General features: G+C 36.4%; 1 protein-coding gene across 5 annotated transcripts in view; it reads left to right on the top strand.

Moving 5' to 3' along the window:
* The window catches only part of ATRNL1 (attractin like 1), a 442,356-nt gene that overhangs the window by 16,216 nt on the left and 402,019 nt on the right, over nucleotides 1–24,121 (top strand). For all 5 annotated transcript variants that reach the window (XR_004241537.1, XM_032116252.1, XM_032116251.1 and 2 more), the window contains exon 2: nucleotides 23,156–23,239. Coding sequence is in view for 4 of the 5 variants with exons in the window: in XM_032116252.1 (XP_031972143.1) it covers nucleotides 23,156–23,239 (84 nt within the window). In the remaining variant the exon portion in view is untranslated. The remainder of the gene's footprint in view (nucleotides 1–23,155; nucleotides 23,240–24,121) is intronic.

Genomic DNA, 24,121 nt, shown 5'->3' with positions numbered 1-24,121 from the left:
TGAGTATTTAGTGATTGTTCCTATTTAAAGCTGCCCTGTGATAGTGAGTTTGAGAATTTAATTTGTATGAAAAATGCTCTAGAGGTTTTCTTACTGCCTTTACAATAAATTATATGCTCTCTTTTCTTATATCTTTTTACTGCTCTATAAATCAGCAGAGAGGTTATGAATTTGTTTCATATTGCTGTGTTGCACATTTGTTGATGAAACAGCTTATTAGATCATAAATAGATGTAATTGCATAATCTAATGGGAGAGGGGAGGTGGATTGAGGAAGGGGAGGAAACATAAATAGCACTAGAAATTAACAGATAGGAGAAGACAAAGTTTATTACTTAGCTATAAAAGCAATTGAGTGCTTGTGAAATGCAGAACCAGATAGTTACTTTGTTTTCATTTTAACCTAAATAATAACTGTAAATGACAATTTATCTATAAGGAAAGAAGTGTATAAATGACAGAAGACCCTTCATAACATGGCTAAAACTTTATTGATCTTTAAGTTCATTTTGTGTCTCAGCTGCTGCAGTTTTGTGTTTTGAGCTGTCACCTCCCCAGTGTGTGTATGTGCAGAAATAAAATGCTTTGCTTTGTTTATGATTTAGATTTCTATGACTCACTTGTGAATCTCATATAAGGACTCCTGCTCACCTCAGTTCTCTCCTAAATGGGAGGAAAAGAAACTGCAGTCCCACTTGAGCTTTTTGATACTTGAGTATTTTGATTTCAGTTCCTCACAGTTTACGAGACTGACAGTAATCTTTAGATTATTTCTGACCTCTAATCCTGGAGTTATGAGTTGTGTGTGTGTACACTGTATTTTTTTTAGTGACTGCAGTTCTGTGATAGGGGAATGTGCTCACTCTGGATATAAGTTTGCAGGTATGAATCAGCACCTTACTGACGATGGTCTTTCACCACCAGTGCACAGTTACTTGAGCAAAACGATATATTTAATGAATGGTTGAACTATTATTAGTAGTAAGTTTAACATAAAATTAATTGCTTAAATTATTAATAGGAAAAAATAAGTAGGACTTGTAAAATATGTTTCTAACTTATAATGCTCCAGTTATCATTGAAGTTCTGGTAATTTCTTTTTAAAATTTCTTCTCTAGATGAATATTGCAGTTGTCTGAAACTGCTAAAACATTGCAACCTTGCAACCTTGAACAATGAGGTAAAGAGGTCTGGGCCTTGTGGAGGAGGGAGCAGGGAGTTCTAATTAAGAAAAAAAACCCCACAACACTGAGGGTAAAAATTAAATACTAGAGCTGTGAAATTTGAATGAACATAAATGTTTTAAGTTTCTTTTATTATTTCTATTATGGTTCAGTCTTCCTAGGACATTATTCGGCCTTGCATTAGAAATTGCAAATAGCAACTATTGTTGTATTTCTTGCTAGATAAATGAAAATTATTGAGTCCTGTGGTCTGTTAATTTATAGTTGTCATTTCTAGAGTATTGTAATTTCCTGTTATCTAAATGTGAGTTTTTAAAATTGATACAAGCTTTTGCCTCAACTTCTGAATTTTTATTTTAACATGAAACTTACTGATGATGTTCCTGAAATATAATATTTTTTTGGTATTTCTTTTTTAATTTTTTTTTTTTCCTTTTCAAGTGCTTTGATTTTTTTTCTAAGGACTTGCCTGCCTCCTCAACATTCTGGCAAATTGGGATTAATTAAGAAGGCAGGCAAGTTGGGATTAATTAAAAGGCATGCTTGTAAAGCAGCAGGGATTTGTGTGAGTTAAAGGTGAAGTCTTGCATATAAAAGCAAAATATTCTAAACCAGATAGGGCTGTATATGGGTGAGTGTATGTATCTACTTTTATTTCTATGTATGTATATAAAAATATACTTGAAAATAGAATCCAGAGTCTACATGAAAGTTCAGGCTCCGTGCTGGTGGTTCTTTGACTTGAAGCAGCTACAGGATTACTGCAAACCTTCCCTTATCTGGGGCTAGTGCCTCTAATCACTGTGCTGCTGAATGAGAGTGGGAATGAGGAGGAGGAAGAGTTTCATCTTCTCCTTATGGGCTCATATTTTGATTATGAAATCACTGCCACAGAGCACTCCTGTGAGCTGTGCTCCCAGATTGCCTATCAGGATCTCTGAGGAGTTAGCTAGGTAGATTCATATGTCTGCGGAGACTTGACATCCAGCTTCATCCAACCAATTATAGCCTTTTATAAATGCCTGCCAGTGCAGCTGCTGAGGAACTGACAGGCTGCAGTGTGGGAAAAAATCCTCAGGTTTGTGTGAAGAATAGCTGCCTGCAGGACTGGACAGCAAGACTGAGCATTTTTAATTGCAATTTAGGCTTGAATACTGCTTTTACCATACCAGTCTACAGGTTACCATCATCATTTCTCTCCAGATTTTTGTCTGATGTTACCAGAGGGATTGAAATCGCTGGCTGGTGACATCTCTGCAGAGGGTTCATCTCTTTGCTATTTTTTTCCTCTTCTGTTCCCCATCCCTTGAAGGATTACTACCCTAGTCCATGTACACTATTTGAGAGGCAAAGGCATCAGTTGTTTGCAGGGATCTAAGAACTGTGTGAAAACATCCTGTAATGCTTCTGGTTTTTTAATTCTGGTGTTCAGAGAAACTCTTGGCTACCTATATGTGGCAAACACATGGTTCCCCATTGTTATACTCAGGGACATTTTTGTATGGGGAGGGGAGGAATATTTTGTGTTTAAAAAAAAAAAAAAAGACAAAACACAAGCACAAACCCCTACAGTCGCCTCTGGCAAAACAATTTGAAACTCCAGCAGGTATCTCTTAGAAGCATGCCTTTGTATACATGATTTAAATAAAAGAATATTTATTAAGCTCTTTATGCCATACTCTCAAACTCTGGGGAGTGAAGTGACAGTGTTATATAACTACATATGCCATAAACATATTCAGAGCTTCTTGAATCTCACATTTGGGCATTGGAATGGGCTGCCCAGGGAGATGGTGGAGTCATGATTCCTGGAGGTGCTTAAGGATGTGGCCCTCAGTGTCATGGTCTGGTTGACATGTTGGTGTTCATCATAGGTTGGACTTGATGATCTCAGAGGTGTTTTCCAGCCTCATTTATTCTGTGATTTCTGACTGCCTGAATTTAGACTGTGCTTCTGAATTTGTTTGTGTAGTTTCCTTTATACACTTCTGTGTGCACAGCCACTTAGAAGAGCTTTTTTCTTCCCATTTGCTTTTCTTTTTGTCCTCTTTTTATGTACAGAGAGTGTCATATTTTTATTTCAGACTTCATTATGCTGGGATAAGCAAGTGTCTTCTTACTAGGCTCTTATTTCTCCTAGTCATTCAAATAGCATTCTCTGTTCCAGTTTAATCTTTCCTCTCCTGTTTCCTGGATATGGCTTTGCCTGACTCCTGTGCTGTGATACTGTTTCTGCCTGCCTGCTTCTGGAAATCCCACATCTGGATCACTGCCTGATCTCTGGAAATCCCACACTGTAGGATCATTTTTCTTTTTCTGAAAGTGTTCCATTGGTGGCGTAGAGTCATTCTGCTGCTGCTTTAATTATCTTCCTTCTCCAGTGGACTAGTTAAAATTATTCCCCTCACTTCTAAGTGTATGACTTACAGACTAAATTAGTGAATTTACTCTCTGTCCTTAGTGCAGCATTAACATCACCTAGTTCTCTGCATGGGATATATTAATCTCTAATAATATGGACAATTTCATGCCATCAATAAATTCCACTAGCACATTTGTGCCATCATTGTTAGGTATATTTTTAAGGCCAGTTTTTGACTGCCTTCACTACCCGGTGTTAATTCCTGTACTGGGTTAAATCTTTTTCTTGTGCACAACCTGTTGGTGCCATTTCTATCCAACTTGTTATTTCCACTATGGTTCTCATATTAAGTTGGTTTCCAACTTTACTGCACAGCTTATTATTGAACCCTCTTATGATGGTAATTTTCTTTATAGTTGCTTTATCAAATATAGTGTGCGATATTAATACATTCATGATGCATTTTATTCTTCTTTCCCCTCACATCCATGTTTTTAGATTGAGCTATGAATACAGAATAATGAAAAGCCAGACTAATAGGTTCTATTAATTCTCTCCTTTTTTGCATTAAATTTAGGTATAATATTTGCTAGAATATGACAAATGCTATAATTTAATATATTTAATAAAGTGCCTACTGCTTAACTTGCAAGTTAATATATTGGTTCTTTTGTTTCCTAGGGCTCTTGTGTAGAGATTCTTGTCTCTGTTCTGGTAGGACATTAAGTTCTTTGAATTTTTTACTACTAAAAGTGTGATGTTATCCAACTCAATACACTTTGTTCCATGAGCTGTCTTGCTTTCACAAGGTAATATTTTACATCATCATCCTGAGTCAAAATCACTGAACATTTTCTTTGTTTTGTGCTATCTGCTATTTCTGTTGCCTCACGCTTCCTGATGTTTTTTGTCATTTGACAAGTTTGTAGTCACATAGATATGTACTCATACAAGCACATTATCTAACAAATTTTCTTAGCTGAGAACACTATTTTTAAAAAAAATTTGAACCCGAACTTCTTGCTCTAGTGCTATTAATGTTCTACGTTACAGCTTAGATGTTTTGGTTTTATGATTGATTGCTTTGTCATGTACACATTTCTTAAAAGCCAGAATTAGAACAGGAGGTAATGCTGACCAATTTACAGATTATAATCACATTATCTCAGTTTGTTTTGTAAGATGTAATTAGATATTAAGTAATTTAAGGCTTGTTTAGAATTCTTGGTCATTTTAACCTCACTTGGAGGTTGGGCAGTATTTTAATTCTGACTTGCATTTCCACCTCCAAGCAACTTTCATGCTTTAAGGTAAATAGCAGAAGATTCATCCCCATTTATTCATAAATTTTCACTGTGTAGAAAATAAACTTAATTCTGCTGAATACTACTAGAATGCACATGTTCTGTATTACTTCCCTATTTACCTTCTATCAATTATCTTAATTATTATTTGCATAGATGGAACTATGCAATCTTTCAGTTTATATGAATACTCGCTGTCACTCAGAGAGCACATTCTAACTGGCAATAAAAAAGAAATAATATCTACTACTAGCAAGTTTATGATCCCATGGCATGTATTTTGCAAAGTAGTTTGTAAAGATGAATTATTTCTGTGCTTGTCTAGTTACTAAAGATAACAATTTAATCAGTGACTGATCTTCATTTCAAATTACATCTGGAGTGATAATGAGTATGTACAGCTGCTTTGACTTATTTATTTTGTCCATGTGGATACTCAAATTGATATCATTACATAGTACATGTATATAATAGTCTTCCATCCTCTCTGTTCTTTTTTTCCCTGCAGTAAAAAAGTAGTCACTGATGAAAAATTTAAATGGAAATATCTAAGATTTTAGGATCATACATTCTGGCTTAAAATCTGCTAATTAGTTACTCTTGGTACTCAGAATAATTATTCGATTTTCCCAGTATGGAAAGCTTTGGTGTCCTTCTATTCTCCAGTAATGGTCTTATTGATACACACATAACACACCTGGTACAGCTGATTTAGCATCTCTGGTTGATATGGTGTCAAAATAAGTATTTTTCCTGTAATTGTGTGGTAGAAGAAATATTTATAATGAATTACATGACTTTCAGCAAATCCCCCCCAGGGCAGGAGGACAGTTAATACAGGAGAAGGTATTAAATCCTGTATGTATCCAACAGTACTGCTCATAGGTGCTTGATTTTCATGAACATACCTCTGCTGAAAATACATGAATGAAACAAAAATAAACTTGTGTAATCCTTCCATACCCCAGGCTTTTTTTATGACAAATTACAAGGTTTTTCAAGAGAGGTTCTTTTGTGTTTACTCACAAGTAATTTAAAAAACCAAACAAACCAATATGCTCCACAATCCAAAGAAAATGGAGGTTTTAATATCAGTGTACAGCTGAAATACAAACTAACTTATCACTTCTTTTGTGTTTTTCTGTTGGTTTCAGTCTTTATTTCTTGTCAAAAGCACAGAGATAGAACTTATTACTGCAGAAAGAACCCTTCACCCACACTTGTAAGGAGAAAATAAATCAGCTTTGAAGAGTTTTTAAAGTTTGCTGTTGATGTATTTTGCATGCTTATTAACCATGATGTTAAAATTAGTGGGTTAGTAGTATTTTGTGGCTATTTTTTTTGTTGTTTTTGTGAGACTGGGTAAGTTGTGTGTTACTTAGAGCTGTGCATAGCAGGCAGCTTTCTGGGTGATGATGATTTGTGTGTTTGGTTCACCAGCATTGTCACTATGAGTCCTAAGATGTCTGTCATTCTGATAGCTTTATCTCATTTTTAAAAGGGAAAACCCAAAATAATACAGAGAAGACTAGGATATTATGTTTTTATGTGGTTTGTCTCAGTGAAAATTGTCTGATCCTACTGGGTGCCTGAATTAGGGAAGAGCTGCTCCTGGTAAGTGTGAAATAAGTACAGGAGCTGGGTGTCCACTGGGAACCTAAAATTTTGAGTCTTGACAACTTTTTGAATAGAGCACTATCTGAAAACAGCTGGATTAATTCTCATCAAATCTCTGTAGATAAAGTTATCCCTCCATGATCAATTTATTGAAATATTACCAGGAATGTCCATCTTTTTCCTGAGATGAGAGGGCTGGGCTGACTGTACCTTGTTGCTTTAATTAAGCAGAGTGACTTTCCTTTCTGATCATTTGTCTGATTATGTAATATTTTTGTTTCCAACATACTTCCCATGCCAAATTCCCAGCTGGCAATACCAGAGTTGTGTAGAGAATGTACAGTATCCTGGTTAAATATTGCCATATTAACTTCGGATCAACAGCACCTGCAAAGCTTTGCAGCCTGTAAATGATCTGTGACACAACCTGCATGTCACAGCCCCAAACAGGTCATACTTGAAGATTTCTGTAACCTCATTGTGTAGTTGAGTTCATTTTATAATTATTTTGATCTTAACATTTTTTAGGCAGGCTTTGTTTTTGAAATGAGAAAAGCAAATGCAGACGTGGTTGTGTGAGTTAACAGGCACTAGATGCTGTCGTTGGCACCTCTTTCCATGTTGATCCCTGCAAATTTTGAAGATGGGAACTTGTTGGCCTCTATCTGTGCAACAGGGCTGCAACTGGGCCATTCAGTATTGACCTAAATTATAGCATTCATCTTCTATTAAGATGGACTTTTTATTTAATCCGTCTTTGACGCTGTTGCTCTTTGAAAAGAAGTCTCCTTCAGAGTGGGTTTTTTATGTTATTCTGCCTTCATTGTTGTGTGGTTTCTTGAATGTTTTTTCTCTGTTGACTTTGATGGTACAGGTCTTTCTTGACTTGGGACTCTCAACTACTGTAACTGCTGCTCCAGTATCTAGTTGGTTTATTTTCCTTACTAAGGAGTAGAAAAACCTTTGAAACAACTACTCTTTATCCTTTTTAGCTGTCATTCTCAACTTGATTGCTTGTCTGCAAACTGTCTCTTGCTGCTGATTTTAAAATACATTCTTCCAACTCAGTCTGTTTTATTTCTTTAAATAATCTTGTTCATTCACCTCCTGAGGTAATCAAACATTTTTAAAAGGTTCTGGGACCCTAAATCTCCAACAATTCACTAGGGCATTCAGCATTTCTTGAAACTCTGAGATGTCATTATGATAGTCTTAGTATACTGTTTTCCCTGTAAATTAATCCAACTTTTGCACCTTTAAGGCTAAAAAATTATTTTTTAATTTTTGTATAAGTACACAGTTCAAGAAGCAAAAATCTGCATGGAGACATAGGAAAAACGAATCATTCAGATATTCTTTGTAAAAAAAGCCTTCAAGATGCATCCTTTGTGTGAATGCTGAGGAGATGGCTCCCTGATGAGTGATTAACATACCTCACCGACTGACTCAGTTAATGGATAACTTTTATTTTAAAATCAATGAGTGGAATACAGCTCTATTCAACCTTATTCATAAGAAACATAGCTGTGCCTTCTGGTCTGGTTTATCATCGGGGACTGCTTAAAACTGTTAAATTCTTTTTATGCAGACACTTATGCAAGGTAACCTTAGACCTAACAATATGTAGCCATCCTGTTTTCTCATAGAATAGCAGGTGGCGACTTTGAGCTTCCATATGACTTATTCATATGTCCCAGTATTTGCTTGTGTCAAGACATTAAAGAGGGTTCTTTCCTGTTTTGAAGCAGGTGGATGTCACTGACCTCATTTGGGATGTTGCCTTATCTAGTGCATGCAGCAAATGTATCAATATTTTATGCAGTGTGATGCTGAGGGAATCCAGAAACAGATGAGTAGCACAGATCTGAATGGCTGTGCAAAATACAAAAAAAAAAAAAAAAAAAAAAAAAAGAGGTAAAATATGGGAAACTACTAATCTATAGAAATTACTTGGAAAGCTTACCAAAGGCATGTTTCCTCCCCTCCCCAGGCATATATTGTCTGCTTAGTAGCTTAAATTACTTCTGGAGATTGACGCTTTTTCTCTTAAATGTTTAGCTACCCACTTAAGGGACAAGTCATTTAGCTTAATTTTCTCCAGTTTCCCCAGCTGTTACCTAAAGGATCCTTCTTTACTCTCCTGGCATGTGCAAAGTTAGTTATGTGTTTATCCTACTCTTCTCTAATGAGTGGTGAAAACACTAATGAGAAGAATATCTGGAACTATAGCTTGAGAATGTTGAAAGTCTTCCAACAATCTTCTGAAGCTGGGCTTTGCCCTCTCTTGCCTGTAAGACCTAATCCTATATCCCTGTTGTACACGACAGGCAACTCTTGCAGATTTACACCGTGGCAACTTAGACAAGGGCTATGTCCATTTTTATGCTTAGTAAAATTTTTAGATCCCTTCAAGTTTTTGTGATAGTACAGGGTATGTACTGAAAGTCAAGAAATATGAGTAAATACTTCCTTAAAGCTCACTTATCAACTGAAAGCTTTTTAAGGCAGCCCTGTCAGTTTAAATTCCCTAAAAGTATAATATGTAAAATGATACACATGTGCTCTATAATCCTGTCTTTAGTAAATGGATTTGCAGCCTAAGAACTTCTGTGAATTGGAACACTCAGATCCTTAGGCTAATTCAAGAAAAAGCATTTTAAAATGTAAAGGGATTAAAAATTTGTATTCCTAGTGATTTTGTAAGCAAAGATTTAGCTTATTTTCTAACTAAATGCAAAAGCAGACATTAGGCTGGCAATTACCAATCTCAGGCTGAAGAAGCCATCTCAGTCTTGTATATTCAGATAACTTTGAGAGTTGGTGTTTAAGAAGTAGCTATTTTATTAGGATAGTTTTTTAAGGGTGAGAAAGTCAGACAAAAATGACCCTAGTGTGTCTCCCTTGGTCAGGAGATGGATCCTGCTGATTGTCACTCTGCATTGTGACTCCAAGCTCCACGAGCTGGTTGAGTGCTCGCTGATGGGAGGGCAAAGCCTCCTCTGTGCTGCCCACTTGTAGCTGGCCAGGTCAGTGTGTTCACATTACAGCTTGTGCCTGGCTTCCATTTTGGACAGAAAAGGGGAAAGGGGCTCTGCTTCAGTTTTGGTTAGCTGGGAGGCAGAGGTGGTGCAAAATAACATCTGTACAAGATTATGCCTTGTTCTGCCTCTATGGCTGCTGGTGTTTCATACATCCTGATCTGTATCTGGCACCTATTTTGGGGGGGAACACATATGCTAAAGTATAAATGCAGCTGTGGATTTTATGAACAGCTGACAAAAATGAGCCAATTCACAGATCAAAGTAAAACTCTTCCCACAAGTATATGGTTTATGTGCTTTATTTGCCTTAATTTATTTAATCACTGAAACTAAGGTACCACATGTTTGGATGAACATGTTTTTCCCTTTCAACTCTTTGTCTAAATAATTTATCAAAACAGCTGTATTTGTAAATCCTAAATCTTAATATTTTTTCTCCTAAAGCAATGAATGAAGCTTCCTAATTGTCTAGTTTGAGATACTGTAAAATACGTAATTCTCTTCTCTTTGGAATTTCTGTGATTTTTTTTCTTTTTGAGAGCATACATCCATAGAGGTGTGTTTTAGTTTTTTGCAGTTTTAAATAAAAGCTTGTTTTGGGGATGATTCATCAAGCCCTTTGGATCTCTTAAGGCTGGTGATAACCCTCAGCTTCCTTACTGAAAAGCTAACCATGCTAGAATTAGTTTGAATTTTGCTTTAACTGGACTAGGTTCCAGTTTAATGACCTACTAAGAGCCTGTGCACAATGCTGTCCTCAGAGAACGGAGGTCAGGAGTGATTGAAGCTCAGATTAATGATTTAAGAGCACCTTCTGGTGACTAATCAAAGGCCAAAAAAAATGTTTGTTTTGACTGTGGGGTGAATGTTTAGAGACGTATCTAGAAGTATGTCCTGAAAACAGCTTTGATTCATTTTACAGCTGAGTATACTGGAATATTAGCCTTTCTGCTCTTGAAACTTCCCCCCTTCTCCCCCAGCTCTTAATCTCTTCTGCTTTTAAGCATTGCTGAACAGATGCTTATGTAGGATAAGATCTAACAGAAGAGTAGCAACAACCAGAAACTCTATTAGAAATTGAGGTTCAACTGTGGTCTTAGGTAATGCAGATATTTTCCTGAAACAGGAGGGAATGTTCTTGTTTTGATTTCTAACATCTTTGATTCTGGCAAGATCTTGGTCTAGAAAAAGTCACAAGTTGAAAGAAGACTGTTTATATATTGCAAAAGTGTTGAAAGCCTTTAAGGTCAACTGAAAGCTTAAGGAAATTTGTTTCTTGTGACTTGTTGCTGGTATTAAGCTGTTAATGTTGCAGGAATTTATCTTTGAAAACATTTTCTTTACAAGAGAAATTATTTTATCACTGATAAGCATAGAATCAGTTTTGATCATCTACCATTGATGGAAACTTCAGAGCTGTAAGTTATCTGAGACAGTAGCACAAATGCCAAATTCTAGTCCACAAATCAAGACCTGAGTAAAAGTCATATTAATACTTTTGTTATTGTGAGGGGTTTCTTTTGATTTGGATTCTAAACCACTTTTGAAATTCTTGATGAATGCTGTTCTCAGACCATGTCAATAATTTAGAGTCTTTCAAGGAGTATTTAATGAGTTTTCTCCAATAAAAATTATAAATGTATTGCCGTTTCTGTGGTTTTCTAGGCAGAAGGAGAATTGGTTTTGTTAGTTTTCATATCTACTCACTTATTTTTACCTGTAGTGAAACTTTCTGAAAAGCAAAACCAACCATCCAAAACATTTAAAAATAAATTCTCTTTGCTCACAATTAAAAAAAAAAAAAACAAGCAAAAGTGTTTATGATTGAATTATTGATGATATAGAAGGTTCTGCTTATGTCAGTGCATGCCTGCTACTTGGTATAGCGGACTGGAAAGGTACTCAAGGAACCATCCAGTAGAGCAGGTAAGGTCATGTAGACAAGGAAAGTAAATTTTATTTAAACAGGATTAGTTTTAATTGACATCCTTGCAGTAATAATCTTCCTTCAGCTGAATAATATCCTTTCAGATGTCTGTCTTCTGTATGCAAACCAGTGCACTTCTTTCTGAATTTGCTATGTTTTCCAGTTTTGTTTAAGCCAATCAAATAAAGCAATAATTACTCTATATTTGTTGTATCTTTGAAAGGCCCTTTCGTAGGAATTCCACCATTGCCAGGAAATTTATTCTGCATTGACTGTTAGATGGCTTGTTGAGTGAGGTGACCAGAGCCATTTAGATTTCTAGTTTGCTGCATTCAAAAAAATAACTAAATTATAGTTGAATCAGTGAAATGCTGACAGGAATACTTGATGGCATGTTTGTAAACTGGCATATTAATTAACAGAAGTATCTATTTGAATGCTTCTGTATCTGTCCACAGTTGCCAAGAGCTGGGAATGCCTGTCCCACAGCGTGGCCCATGGAGGGTGTGCTGCTCATGCTCCTTTGGCATATGATTCATGGAATCTGAGAAGGGGCAGCACCAGCCCACTCTTCTCATTCTCCCTGACCGTGCAGCTGTGTTGTAACAATTCTCTGCTCTAGTGCATTTTACTACCTGAATCATCACTTTTTCTCTAAGCCTTAGGGTCCCTGCTTTTTCCTGCCCCTATTTCAGAGTGATTACTTGCCTTCTTGTTTCTTTTCCTCTATTTGTTTCCAACAGCCTAATTTACTGTCTTTAGAATTCAGCATATGGCTTTGTCGAATCCTACTGGCTTTTGAACACTAAGCTGTGTACCAGTAGCTCCTCTCTCTGTACAGGTGTAACTTCTGTTTATACTGTCTTGATGAAGAGTGGGCCCTTGTTTCTAATCCATTCTGCTTTGTGTTTGACCTGAGTGGGAATAGATCAGCAGCAGCTTTGAGGACTTCCCCTAACAGAAGTTAGATCGTCAGCCTCTGAGAGCCTGTTATCCTGGGAGCAATCATAAGAATTCCTGCTCATCAGTGATAGTTCTACACTTTCTGTAGCCTCTCACTGACCAGGCAGGCTGGCTGTGTCCCCCACATGCCTTGCTCTATCCCTGTAAGGATAGCATGAACAGGCCCATGAGGGTTCTGGGCTTGTAGGTGTGTGTTTTGCTGTTATATTCTGTTAAAGTGGGGCATTCCAAGCAATGTTCCCCATACCTGTATTCTCCCGGTGGGGGGGGGAGGGACAACAGTCCCAGCATAATTTTCCTATGTTCTCATTCCCCCTTCCTAAATTTCGCTAAAATTGCTAAAACCTTTCGTTTGTTGTTTTAAACTTGGCGTCAGTATTTCTTTCATTCTGGTTTTATATTTAAATACAGAACAAATTACAGACTAGAGATATCCTCCCACTGCTCCCCAGAAACCCCAAAACCAAAAAAAACACCCCTGCAAACAAAAACACGCCCAAACCCCTCTACCAACATATTAAATGATTGGTTCTGGGAAACTTGCAGCTGTCATGGTTAACACTCAAAATATCATAGTGTCTCTTTCTTATACCTCTTCATCCACTTCTAGAGGGAGTGTTGGAAGTTGCTAACAGCGTTGTGACATACCCATGAATTATAAAGTCAAGCAGAAAATATGAGTGAAATGACACCTGCCATATGAGTAAAATGTGTTCTGAAATGATGCTCTTTTATTACTGGTAAGAATCTTTAATTTCCCCAAACAAAAATGCTTTGTAGTACCCTAGAGACATGAATGCCATTATTCCATTTCTTTACTGCAAACAGAGGGATGGCCTTTGTGTAATGTCCTGATAATTGCTACAGCCAGAGAAATTGGAAGTAAGTGATTATCTATATAATTATCTGAAAGACAGTACTTGAAATCTACTCAGTAACCAGCTCTTTGAATTTATTAATCAATTAAATTTCTGAAAGAACTTACGTCTCTTCTTATCTCAACATTTGTGCTGAGACTCTGTTGGGAGACTGGGAACCTCTTATGAAGCTGCATGTGTGCTGATGGGAAGGGGGAGAGAGAGGAAGGAGGAGTTGCTGGTTTTTTTTAATATATATATAAATATTAAAAATATAATTTTATATATATAAATGAATTTTTTAAAGTCTTGAAAACCAAACAAATAATAAATAATATAAAATAAAAAAAAAAATCTGCTATGGTTGTCCTAGGGTGGGATGCTAAGAGAAAATTATACTTTTTTTCCTTTGGAAAGTGTGTGTGTGTCAAATTTTACTGCATTTTTGTGTTTTCAAAACTAATATAGCTTTTGTGACCTGGTGCTTGCAGCCTTCTGGTATGAGGTAGTTTCCTGCCATGAGAATTTTGTCCGTAACAGACATGGAATCTGATGGTTAGATATTAAATGACTGGAAGGCAGAAACAGATGCCTCGTGGTGAGCATAGATACTTGATTTAAATAGTCAAGGAGAAATTTAGGAGTTGGTGACACACTGGATTTAGAGCATTTGCCTGTTACCTCAGGAAGCTTAAGTTAAAACCCTGAACTAGGTCACAAGTGAAAATGAGATTTATGGTGATGTACAGTGAAAAATTGGCACAGTGCATTACCTTGTTGCCAAGTACCTCAGCCTGCCTTGCCAATGTGCTTTTTGCTCCACATCTTAAAATACTGTAGCATGTTCGATTAATTATAGAAGTCTTATAAAATACATATATATGGCTCAGTATATAAATATATATACGTATGTATAAAGTACATACACAAATGCATAAAAATTCCTAAATAACTTTATCCTTCACTCATGTTAATCCTGTGATTCGATCAAAACCTGTAGCTAATCTTACTTTAACATAGAAACTACTGAGATTGAATCGTATTTAAAGGTAAGGGAAGTAGGTGGAGCAAGAGACCCCCTTGGCTTAGCTGTGAGCTTCTGAGTCTGCTGAAAAGAGAACTGTACCAGAGATGGAAAAGCAGACAAACACATGGTGAGGACTACAAGGGCATTTCCAGGGTGTTCAGAAATGCAGTCAGAAAAGCAGAAGTTCAGCTTAAATTGAAATTGGCCAGAGGTATCGAAAACTACAAGAAGAGTGTTCTTCAGGTATGGAAACAAGCAGGAACAAAACACAACATTGCCTGTTAAGCAGGAGAGGTGAATTAGTCACCAACGATGTGGAAAGACAGAGGTTCTCAACACTTGGTTCACATCTGTCTGTACTGGCACTGTTGGGCCCCCAGCCTTGGGAACAAAGCTACAGGTTGATGTAAACACAGACCCGTCGTCAGTGGAGGAGTTGGTCTTGGATAGTTGGGAACTACTGGGAGCTTGGAATATTGGGAGCTATTACGGGAGCTTGACCCCTACTGATGAATGGGCCCTGAGAAAATCCATCTGAGGGTGTTCAGAGAGCTGGCTCCTGTTGTGAGGCTGCTCTCCATAATCTTTGAGAAGTCGTGGAGATTGAGGGACTGGATTTCAGAAGACTGGAAGAAAGCTCATGACAACTCTATCTACAAAAAGGACTAAAAGGAAGGTCCAGGAAATTATTAGGCCCATCAGTCTTACTTTTGTCTCTGGGAAAGTTATGGAATGAATTCTCCTGGGGACTGTTACAAGTCAGATGAAACACATGAGTGGGACAAGTCAGCAGAGAGTCACCAAGGGCAAAATGTGCTTGACAAACCTGATTGCCTTCTGCAACTAAGTAACTTTATTGATGATGTGGGCTGAGACATTGTCTACCTGAATTTCTCCAAGGCTTTTGATATGGTTTCCCACACCCTCCTGGTACAGACATGGATGTGTTGGGGTCTAGACAAGGGATCTGTGCAGTGGGTGGGGAGCTGTCTGCCTGGTCATGTGTCAACAGCTCGTGTTGCAAGTGGGATCCACCTGGGATCAATATTGGTCCTAACAAGTGGTGATCTGGAAGATGGGATGAAGTGTACCCTGACAGAGCTTTGACATGTTAACAAAATAATGCCAGAACATACACTTAAACCATGTTACTTTTGGAAATGGAGGCTGCCTTGTGGAAAATAAATCCTAGAAAAAAGAGCTCTTGCTGTTAAAGAAACCAAAACTATAACTTTTTTTTGTTTGTTTTCAACACAGGGAATAATATAAGGATAATGTGTTACTCCGAGTGATCTTAAAGCAACATAAGGGTGATCTTAAAGCAACATAATCTATGAAGGTACAGAACTTTTCTAAATGAAATAATAACAGTGTTAATCTGGTAGGAAAAAGTAAGTAATAGGACCACTTCAGTCTGGTGGAATGTGTTCTTGGTTTTTTTTTTTTTAATTAATTGCTTCATTATCTTGGCAACATTTGGCCATAAAAATAACTCTTGGCTGAAGCAAACATTGTAAAATGTTAGAGCAATGGGGTGTCTCCTTGCTTCCTGGCAGATTCTTTTATGATTCCTATTTGCTTCTAATAGTAACTATCTGCATACTTGAGAAAACTTTGGTATTACTGTTAATATTCTTCTGAATCAAGACTGAATTGTCAGAACTTTGATTATTTCAAACCTTGCTCTTTTTTTGAGAAAATGAGTAACCAAGATGTGAAACTGTGAGTTTCAACACAAGAAGTTCAGTCAGTGCATTGGGTAGATGGTCTGCCTCTTACTCAAAACAGGAATGATTTTTATATACCTTTTTGACCTTTGGGATATTATATGCGGAGTAGCATTTGCAGCCATACTTGAATGGGATGGTGATACAGGGTATTATATCATGTCTTGTGTTTGTATCAAATGCCAACTTGATTTTCTATCAGTTCTTAATTTTAAGCATGGTGGCAGACCTATTTATAGACAGAATTTTGGATGACATCTATGAACTAGCCTGAGCATTTCTTATAGAGTATATGCCTGTCTCATATGACTTTGTTGAACCATGATATTAAAATAGGAAATAAGAAATGTCTGTAGTATTCCAGATAAGAGAGGCGAAACTACATTTCTTTCACTTCATTTCTTTTCACTAAGTTTTTTCCAGGTCAGTGGAGGATACCGTGCTATTTGCAGTATCTTTTAAAAGGCACTGATCTCCAAGTTGAGATGGAGGACCACTGCCACCTGGAAAATATTGGCAAGATTTGAACTGTTAATTGGTGCAGCAGTTCTGTAGAAAATATGGAGTTTGCTGTTGAACTCTGTAGACTGATTCAACTCCACTCAATTTTATAGGAAGTTTTCATAAATATTACATGTAAATCTATCTGTGTAGAACTAGATACCATAAAAGCTTTCTTGGTTGTTGATAACTTCTGAATATTTGGGGTGATACGGTGCTTAGTAGTGGTGTATTTCTTTGCTTAGATTCAAGACAATCAGCATTTGGATTGGTTTTTTAGATACTTATGGCTTATACTCACATATTTTAGGGAATATATATGCGTGTAATCTGGAAGAAAAATCTGAAGACAAAAGTCAGGATGGCTTTTTTCAAGATCCATTCTATGCAGCTATACTTTCAGTAGGGTTATTTTCTCCCTTCATGTATCAAGCGTTTAAATGAAAATACTCCAATCATTTGTGCAGTGGGAGAGATTTCTGTGCCTGTTATTCACCTTATCTCTTGGACTTTATTCACCTATAATTCTGTGAATAATTTTGTCAAAAAAACTTGAAATGGATCATTTTGACACGTATTGTTACTGGAAACCTAAGGGGAAAATTTCTTTACATGAAGAAAAAGTAGAAAGCTCTTTTCTTTATGTGTCAGTACTTTTCTTTGGATTTAATATTTAGAACCATGAGGAGGAAAACTTTGTTGCAGTGCCTCTAATTCACAGTGCTGGTGTCTGACAACTGCTTAGTTTTAACCAACACAAAAAATGGTGCCGTGTTGTAATTGCTTGAATGACTTGCATTATAGTATACAAAATTAAAGCAACTGTAATGATGAAGATCATGGGTGCACTGGAGTTTTAATTTTTGCTAGTACTGCCTTTATGTTAGTGCTTTTTAAGGTGCATGAATAATGAATATGAATATTCAGAAACTGTTGACGTAGTTGAGTAATAGAAAAAGGGCTGTTATGAAACATGCAGGAGTTTTTTTGAAGACCTTTATCACAAAGATACACAAATAGAATTTTTTCTTTTCTTGTGGGGTTCATTGCTGTGTAAGTAGGGTTCCTCACTAAGCATTGTGGCCAGAAGTTACTATCTTTTAAGTGACTGTTTATATCAGAGAAAGAAAAAAAGGTTTTCCTACTGCACAAGTGGTTATAAATGAAATTTTCCATGCAGCAATTTCCAGCTGATGTGAGCTGCATTGATCCCATATAATACTGCCTGATACTGGCAGAATTGGATTTGAATTTCTACACTTGAGCAGGCATGATTAACCTCAGTAAGATGAACTAGAGTAATACCATTTAGTTCCTCCTGTGGAGGAAGTTGGCAATCTTGGGGAATTACAGGTTGTACACAAATCAGCATAAAAGCAGTTCTTCTGCTACTTACATTCAGGAGAACTGGCCACATTATGTTTATTAAATAATTCTCTGGTTGCTATGCTGGTCAGGCTACAGCCGGAGAAGTAGGCACCATTTTGAGATGCAGATGACTTGGAAAACCTCTAGAGGAAGGAAGTCTAGAAAATGACTCGTGAGGAATGCGAGATTAAATTGCTTTATTCAGAGAAGAAAAGGCTGAAGGTAGATGGTTGTAAAAGGTGAGCTGAAAGGGGAAGAATATTACCTGATTTCCAGGTCTGCCTAGAGGAAATATGTTTAAGTAAGGAAAGAAAGATGAATTAGACATTTAGAAATACTTTCTAATAATAGGTCAGTACTAAAATAGGTTGCCTAAGAAGATTGTAGACTTTTGTCATTGGAATTATTAAGATAAGATCAGACAAATAACAGACAAAGTTTCAGTATGGTTTGGAGAGGTGTTAGGGCATGTTGTAACTGAAATGGCAGTTTAAGAGGTTTTTGGTTAAAAAAAAATCAGGTACCACCTTGTGAGGAGGTAGAAGAAAATTCTTGAGTAGTTAATGCATATTTTCACATTTAATTTTAAATATAATAAATATTACGTTTAATATTGTAATACTAGTTTTATCTTTTGCATCTGGTCTGTTTACCAGCTCTTTGTAAGACTGTGCCCACACTTTCTTATTTCAAGTCACTTTGTAGAATCCCTCAGAGTCACGCATTCAGATATCCTATTCTAAACAACCTGTCCTGTCTGTGTTCTGTGAGCTTATGTAATGTTGTGCAGCCTAAGCAAGGGAACAGATTTCTTTTATGTAAGGGAAAATACATTGCATAAGAAAGATGCCATATAAGTTTGGACTTTGGAAATAACTTCTATAGCATCCCTTCAGTTGTTTTGGGGACTATTACAAAAATGGGCTATAGAATAACAGCCTTTTTCAGAAACAGAACACCTGCCAGAATAAACCTTAAATTGATGTTTTACACCAGATTTATATCCCAGCTAATTTAGTTTTTTGTAATCACAAGTGTTAAGCTTCTTGAAATACAGGATATATCCTTATGGGGAAAATTGTTTATGCATTCTAATTTTGATTTTACTTTTCTGTGAGTTTTGGAGCATGGTTTTGTTTGAAATAATTTAGAAGGATGAACTCAGGATGAACCGAATTAATCACTAGGGACACTTTGCAACAGAAACTGCTACTTTGTCAATGAGTAAACTGAAACCTATTTAAGAGCAGGCCTGTGATTACTTGTCATGTGAGAAGTTGTAGTGAATGTCCTTACTGTCTTTCTAAATATACCTTCTTCTATTAGTGCAAAGCAGTATGTAACAAGCAGAGGAGTGTGATTGGCATATGCAAATATTTTTTTAATGTATTAAATATTTATTCCTCTTGATTAGTCATTGAAGAAAAATTAGAGCTACAGTATGTTCAGTATACCCTGTTTTCATATGTGCTGTGAAAAAAAAATAACCAACAGCAAGTTATACAATAAATGTAAAAATACAGGAAAATCAAATGCAAATTCTTTGGATTTTTATCAGGTGCTAGTCAATGCTTTATGCCTGGAAAAGAAAAATCTGGCTTTGTGGGTTTTTCAGAACATACTGTTTTTCAGATATTCCTTTGAAAAAAATACTGGAAAACCTTCTTAGTCTGTCACTTAATATTTTGGTATGAGAAATGGCCTCTTGATCACTTCTGCATTTCTTCCTCACTGACTCAGGCTTGTGCTGCCAGGTGGTCTGAATTTTTTTTCCATCTCTATTAATATATTCAGCTGATCTCAGATCTGTGCAGTCTCTTTGTCTGGTGTAAATGTTAAGCACAAGGTCTCAACTAGAAAGGTTGCCAGTACATCTATTTATGAAGAACTTCATCTTATAACTTTGAAGCACAGTTATTGATTTTTATTTCTTTTTAATAAAACATATTTTCATTAAAGATGCAAAGGAGATGGAGCAAAATTTTTCAGCAATGGAGAGAAGAGCTCTTGACTGACACACCAATACTGATATTGAGATTGATCCATAAAGCAAAATATGCTCTATATTGTATATTCAGATACATCTGAAGTAGGAATTGCAAAGTAATCCAACATTTTGTTAAAATTATCAGTAGAAGCGTAGCACTAAGTAATATACACATAAATTAATTTCTTCATAACTCTTTGTTTCATAGTGAATATTTGTAATATTAGGACTGTACCTTATGCTTTGTTTTTCCTAAAGCACCGGTATTATAAATCAGACCTCTGTCCATCTACCAGCAGTTTTGTAGATCTTCATGTTCTGCTGATGACAGAAAATAGCCAGTGACTTTCCTGGTTTAAATTAGTGTCCCTCTCTGGAAGATTTGGTGGTATTATTTTTTGCAGGAAGATACAGGAGATGACAAGACAGCTTTTTCACAGATCTGTAAATATTACAGCAGGGAAGGCCATTTTAATAAACTGCTCTGACGTCTTATGTATTGCAGGGCATAGATTTAATCTGACTACTCCTTCATATTGGACCAATAATTTCTGACTGAACTAGAACATACTTTTCTCTTTTCCTGAAATGCATCAGTCTTGGTTTAAAGTCTCTGCAGTGGTAAATATAAACATTGCCACTGTATATTCTATCTCAGTTATATTTGCCATTATTTTACAGCAGTGGTAATATTCCAGGTGAATGTAGCTATCCCTTTGTTGCACATTTTGGTTGCCCTGTGTTGGCTTTAGCCCTTGCATTTCTGGTGTATTTGTCTGGTGAATGAAATGCCCTGTAGTGTCACACACCTTTCATGGAAGCTATTGCTGACTGATAAATTGGTGAGTGACTGATCTGTCACTGGTGCTTCAGAATGCCTTTAAATGTGCAGCATCCCGACTTCTTTCTGTTATTTGGTAGATCTGTTTTATGTGAAATCGGTATAGATTTCTCATCTATACAAGATGGGAAATGTTCTCTTGCCATGCACCCTCTAATTCTTTTTATGCTTTGATTATAACCCTGCCAACTAGAAAAAATATTATTGTGCTTATGAAAACCAATGTGCAATTTCAATGACAATATACAGCGTCAGCTACTCCCCTGCGTGTTCTGTTCAGAAGCTTGGAGTCTAGGTGTGACAAACCTGTGGTGCCTGAGCAGGCTGCACAAATTGTTCTGGCTTCCTCTCATCGCTGAGGCTTTCTCAGCAGTGAGCGAGGAGTGGGGTGCAGTGCAGGCACCTTTGTGACTAATGAGTGCACAGCCAGGTTGACTCATCTGGATTGTGGTTATTTGACAGAATCACTGTTAGTCACAGAGGAAAACTGCCGATGAATACCTGGCTTTATATGAAAGAGAACATTGCCCTTGATTGGGCAAGGGGTTACCTGAAAGTGGTACTGCTTATCTTTGTTAGTTATGGGATTTGGTATTTGATAACACTTGGAAAGAAAAATAATACAGAAAAGTTCTTGGTATGACTCAAGAAACTTAAAGTAATTTCCATCTGTCTTGCTATGTATTTATTTTAAATAGAATAACCCCTTATCTTACCATTTTCTATGAACATTATTGCAAAGCAATGTCGTGCTCTTATTTATTTACTTTTTTTCCCAACAAGTGAAATGGCTGTTTCAAAGGCTATCTACTCTTCCAAAAGGAACTACTTACCAAAAAATTATCAGCCTAGGAGACAAGGGAAATTGTTTGTGCTTTACTAGTCCCAAAGGGCTGAACTAATAAAAACAACTCTTGTAAGTCACCTCCATTCCACTATACAACCACTAAGAAGGCAATGGTCATGACTGCAAATAAGTTTTTGTAATATTTCACACTTCTTCCAGGAAAATAAATCTTCTCTGGATTCTAAATAAGACTTTACTTCTGTATATAAATCATATGACAGCACTGAAATGATTTTGATTGGAATCTTATGTATGAAAAAACCCCCACAAAAACCAGACAAACAAAGCTTTTCTTATTCAGTGATACCTATTCTTAATGATTCTCTTTCAACAATATAGTGAAAGAAACGAGTGTTTCTGAGGATGTATTTATATTTGTTATTATTTGTTGTTAAAGAGTGGGATGGTCTGTTTCCCCAGTGGAGTAAGGCCACCAGAGATGTGTGTTAAGGCCTGACCATAATCATAAAGGATGCAGAAAATGGAGTGGAGTAGTGATGATACAGTGTGCTGAAGATACCAGGCTTTTTCAGAAAGCTTTTATGTTAATAGATGATTGGATTTAATCTACTGTTTTATCACTGCGTAGATTAATACAAAGTAATATATATGAATAGATGAAAAAGGTTCTCTTTCTACATTAAAGGAATTTCTATATGTGATGAATATTGAGCTATTACCACTCAAAAAAAAGGTTACAGCAGCTACTTCTGTTTCAAATGTCAGAATAGTAGTTGTTGAAAGAGCAAATAAAATCTTAAATTGGAACAGAGAATAAAATGGAAATAATATTGCTGCTGTGCAGATTCATGGTTCACTTGCATCTTGAATACAATATGCTGATCTGTGTTGCATCTCAGCAGGCTCTAGGAGAATACAAAAGATATATTAAAAGCAGGGAGAAAGGATTTCCCAGGTTGGAAAAGGGGCAGAGGAGGGAAAGAAGGGAAATAAAACACAGATCATTACATTTTGAGTGGTATAAAACATGAACCCAAAGGCACAGCTGTGGACTGAAAGTGTCCCTGAGCTGCAAGTCATTGAAGGTGGTGTAATGCTGTGTGGAGAATCTGTAGGGATTTAAACTCCTTCCTGGGTAGTCACTGGAGACCACTGTGAAGAGACAGGGTACTGACTAGGAATAACAGAGGAGGAGGCTGACAGATATGCTTATTTAAATTTATATCTTAATTTGTCTTGATCTAGGAGAGTTTTCCCATGGCTGGTGTTGTCTTATTTCAGAAGTAAGTTGTAAGGCAATGGCAAAGCAAATAAGCAAAGCAAACCAAAATGCTCTTAAACAAAACTCCCTTACATTGGCTTGGATCCATTTTGTGTGAAGGATAATTTAAATTATTTGCTACTGAACTAGAAAAAATACAAGTGAATGCCTGGGGGAAGAAAGCAAATCAATGATATAGAATACTCAGAATTCAAGTTTTTATGAGCACAAACAGTGTGATGAGAAATGCAAAGAGAGACTTGACTGTTTTCCCTACTCCGAATTTTCTTTCCAAACAGAAAGATTCTACTGGCATGTCAATGATTCATGTTCTGTTGTGTTGTCTCTGGTTTATTCCAGCACTGTTTTTTTTCTTATAGGTTAACAGAACCTTCTGGATATTTAACAGATGGACCTATAAATTATAAATATAAAACTAAATGCACATGGTTAATTGAAGGATAGTAAGTATCTATTTTTATAGCTTCAATTTTCTGAATGGTTTGGTACTGTGTGTTCTAGAGATCAAAATAACCCACATAGAGACTGCATGAGGATACAATATGAACAGTTTGGTGTTTTGTTAGTTTGTTTTGGTTTTGTTTAAGTATTATATGGAATTAAAAAAAAATGGTAGTAGGATTTTCAGGATTGCTTAGAGTTGGCTGAATTCCATTCCTATTCAAATTGCTGGCAAAAATTAGGCTGACATCGGTATTTGGCCAGTGCTGCAGGCCCTCAAAACCCAGTGATAAATTTGTTGCACATTTGAGTACCTTTGTAGAAGTTCCAAAAGTAGTTACAGAATCTCTTTTTTTAACTCATTACCTGACTTATCTTATTCAACTCATATCAGTGATAAATGAGGAATGGCCTCAAGTACAGAATGCTTATTCAGTGATGTGTTTCTCAAAAGCTAGTGCTTCTATAAAGTATTTTCCTTTGCATTCTACAGCTCCTCATGTACTTAATTTTAAAATAGTTTTGTGACTACAGTTTAGATGTCTCATGCCTGTTGCTAATTTTTCAGTTTATGCAGCACAGAAACACACAGACATGCCTGAAGATATAATGAGACACATAAATTAGTATGGCTAAGTGTTAATGGCACAAATTGGTTACATTTCAGGGGGATTTTTTTCCCCTCAGGGTATGGGTCAGGATTTTGCTGACTCTAGTTCAGAGTTCTACTAACATTCTAGAAGAAAATTAACTCCTTCTGTATTTCCATGTTGTCATAATCTCAATTACGTGGTCCATTGCTGCAGTTCAGGAATGATGTGTCTGATCTAACTTTGGTCTGCTTATATGCAGACAGTAATTTAAACAAAGCAACAGTGAAGATA

Source organism: Corvus moneduloides, chromosome 8, assembly GCF_009650955.1.
Source record: "Corvus moneduloides isolate bCorMon1 chromosome 8, bCorMon1.pri, whole genome shotgun sequence".
Lineage (NCBI taxonomy): Eukaryota > Metazoa > Chordata > Aves > Passeriformes > Corvidae > Corvus > Corvus moneduloides.
This window is presented reverse-complemented; position numbering and strand designations above follow the sequence as displayed.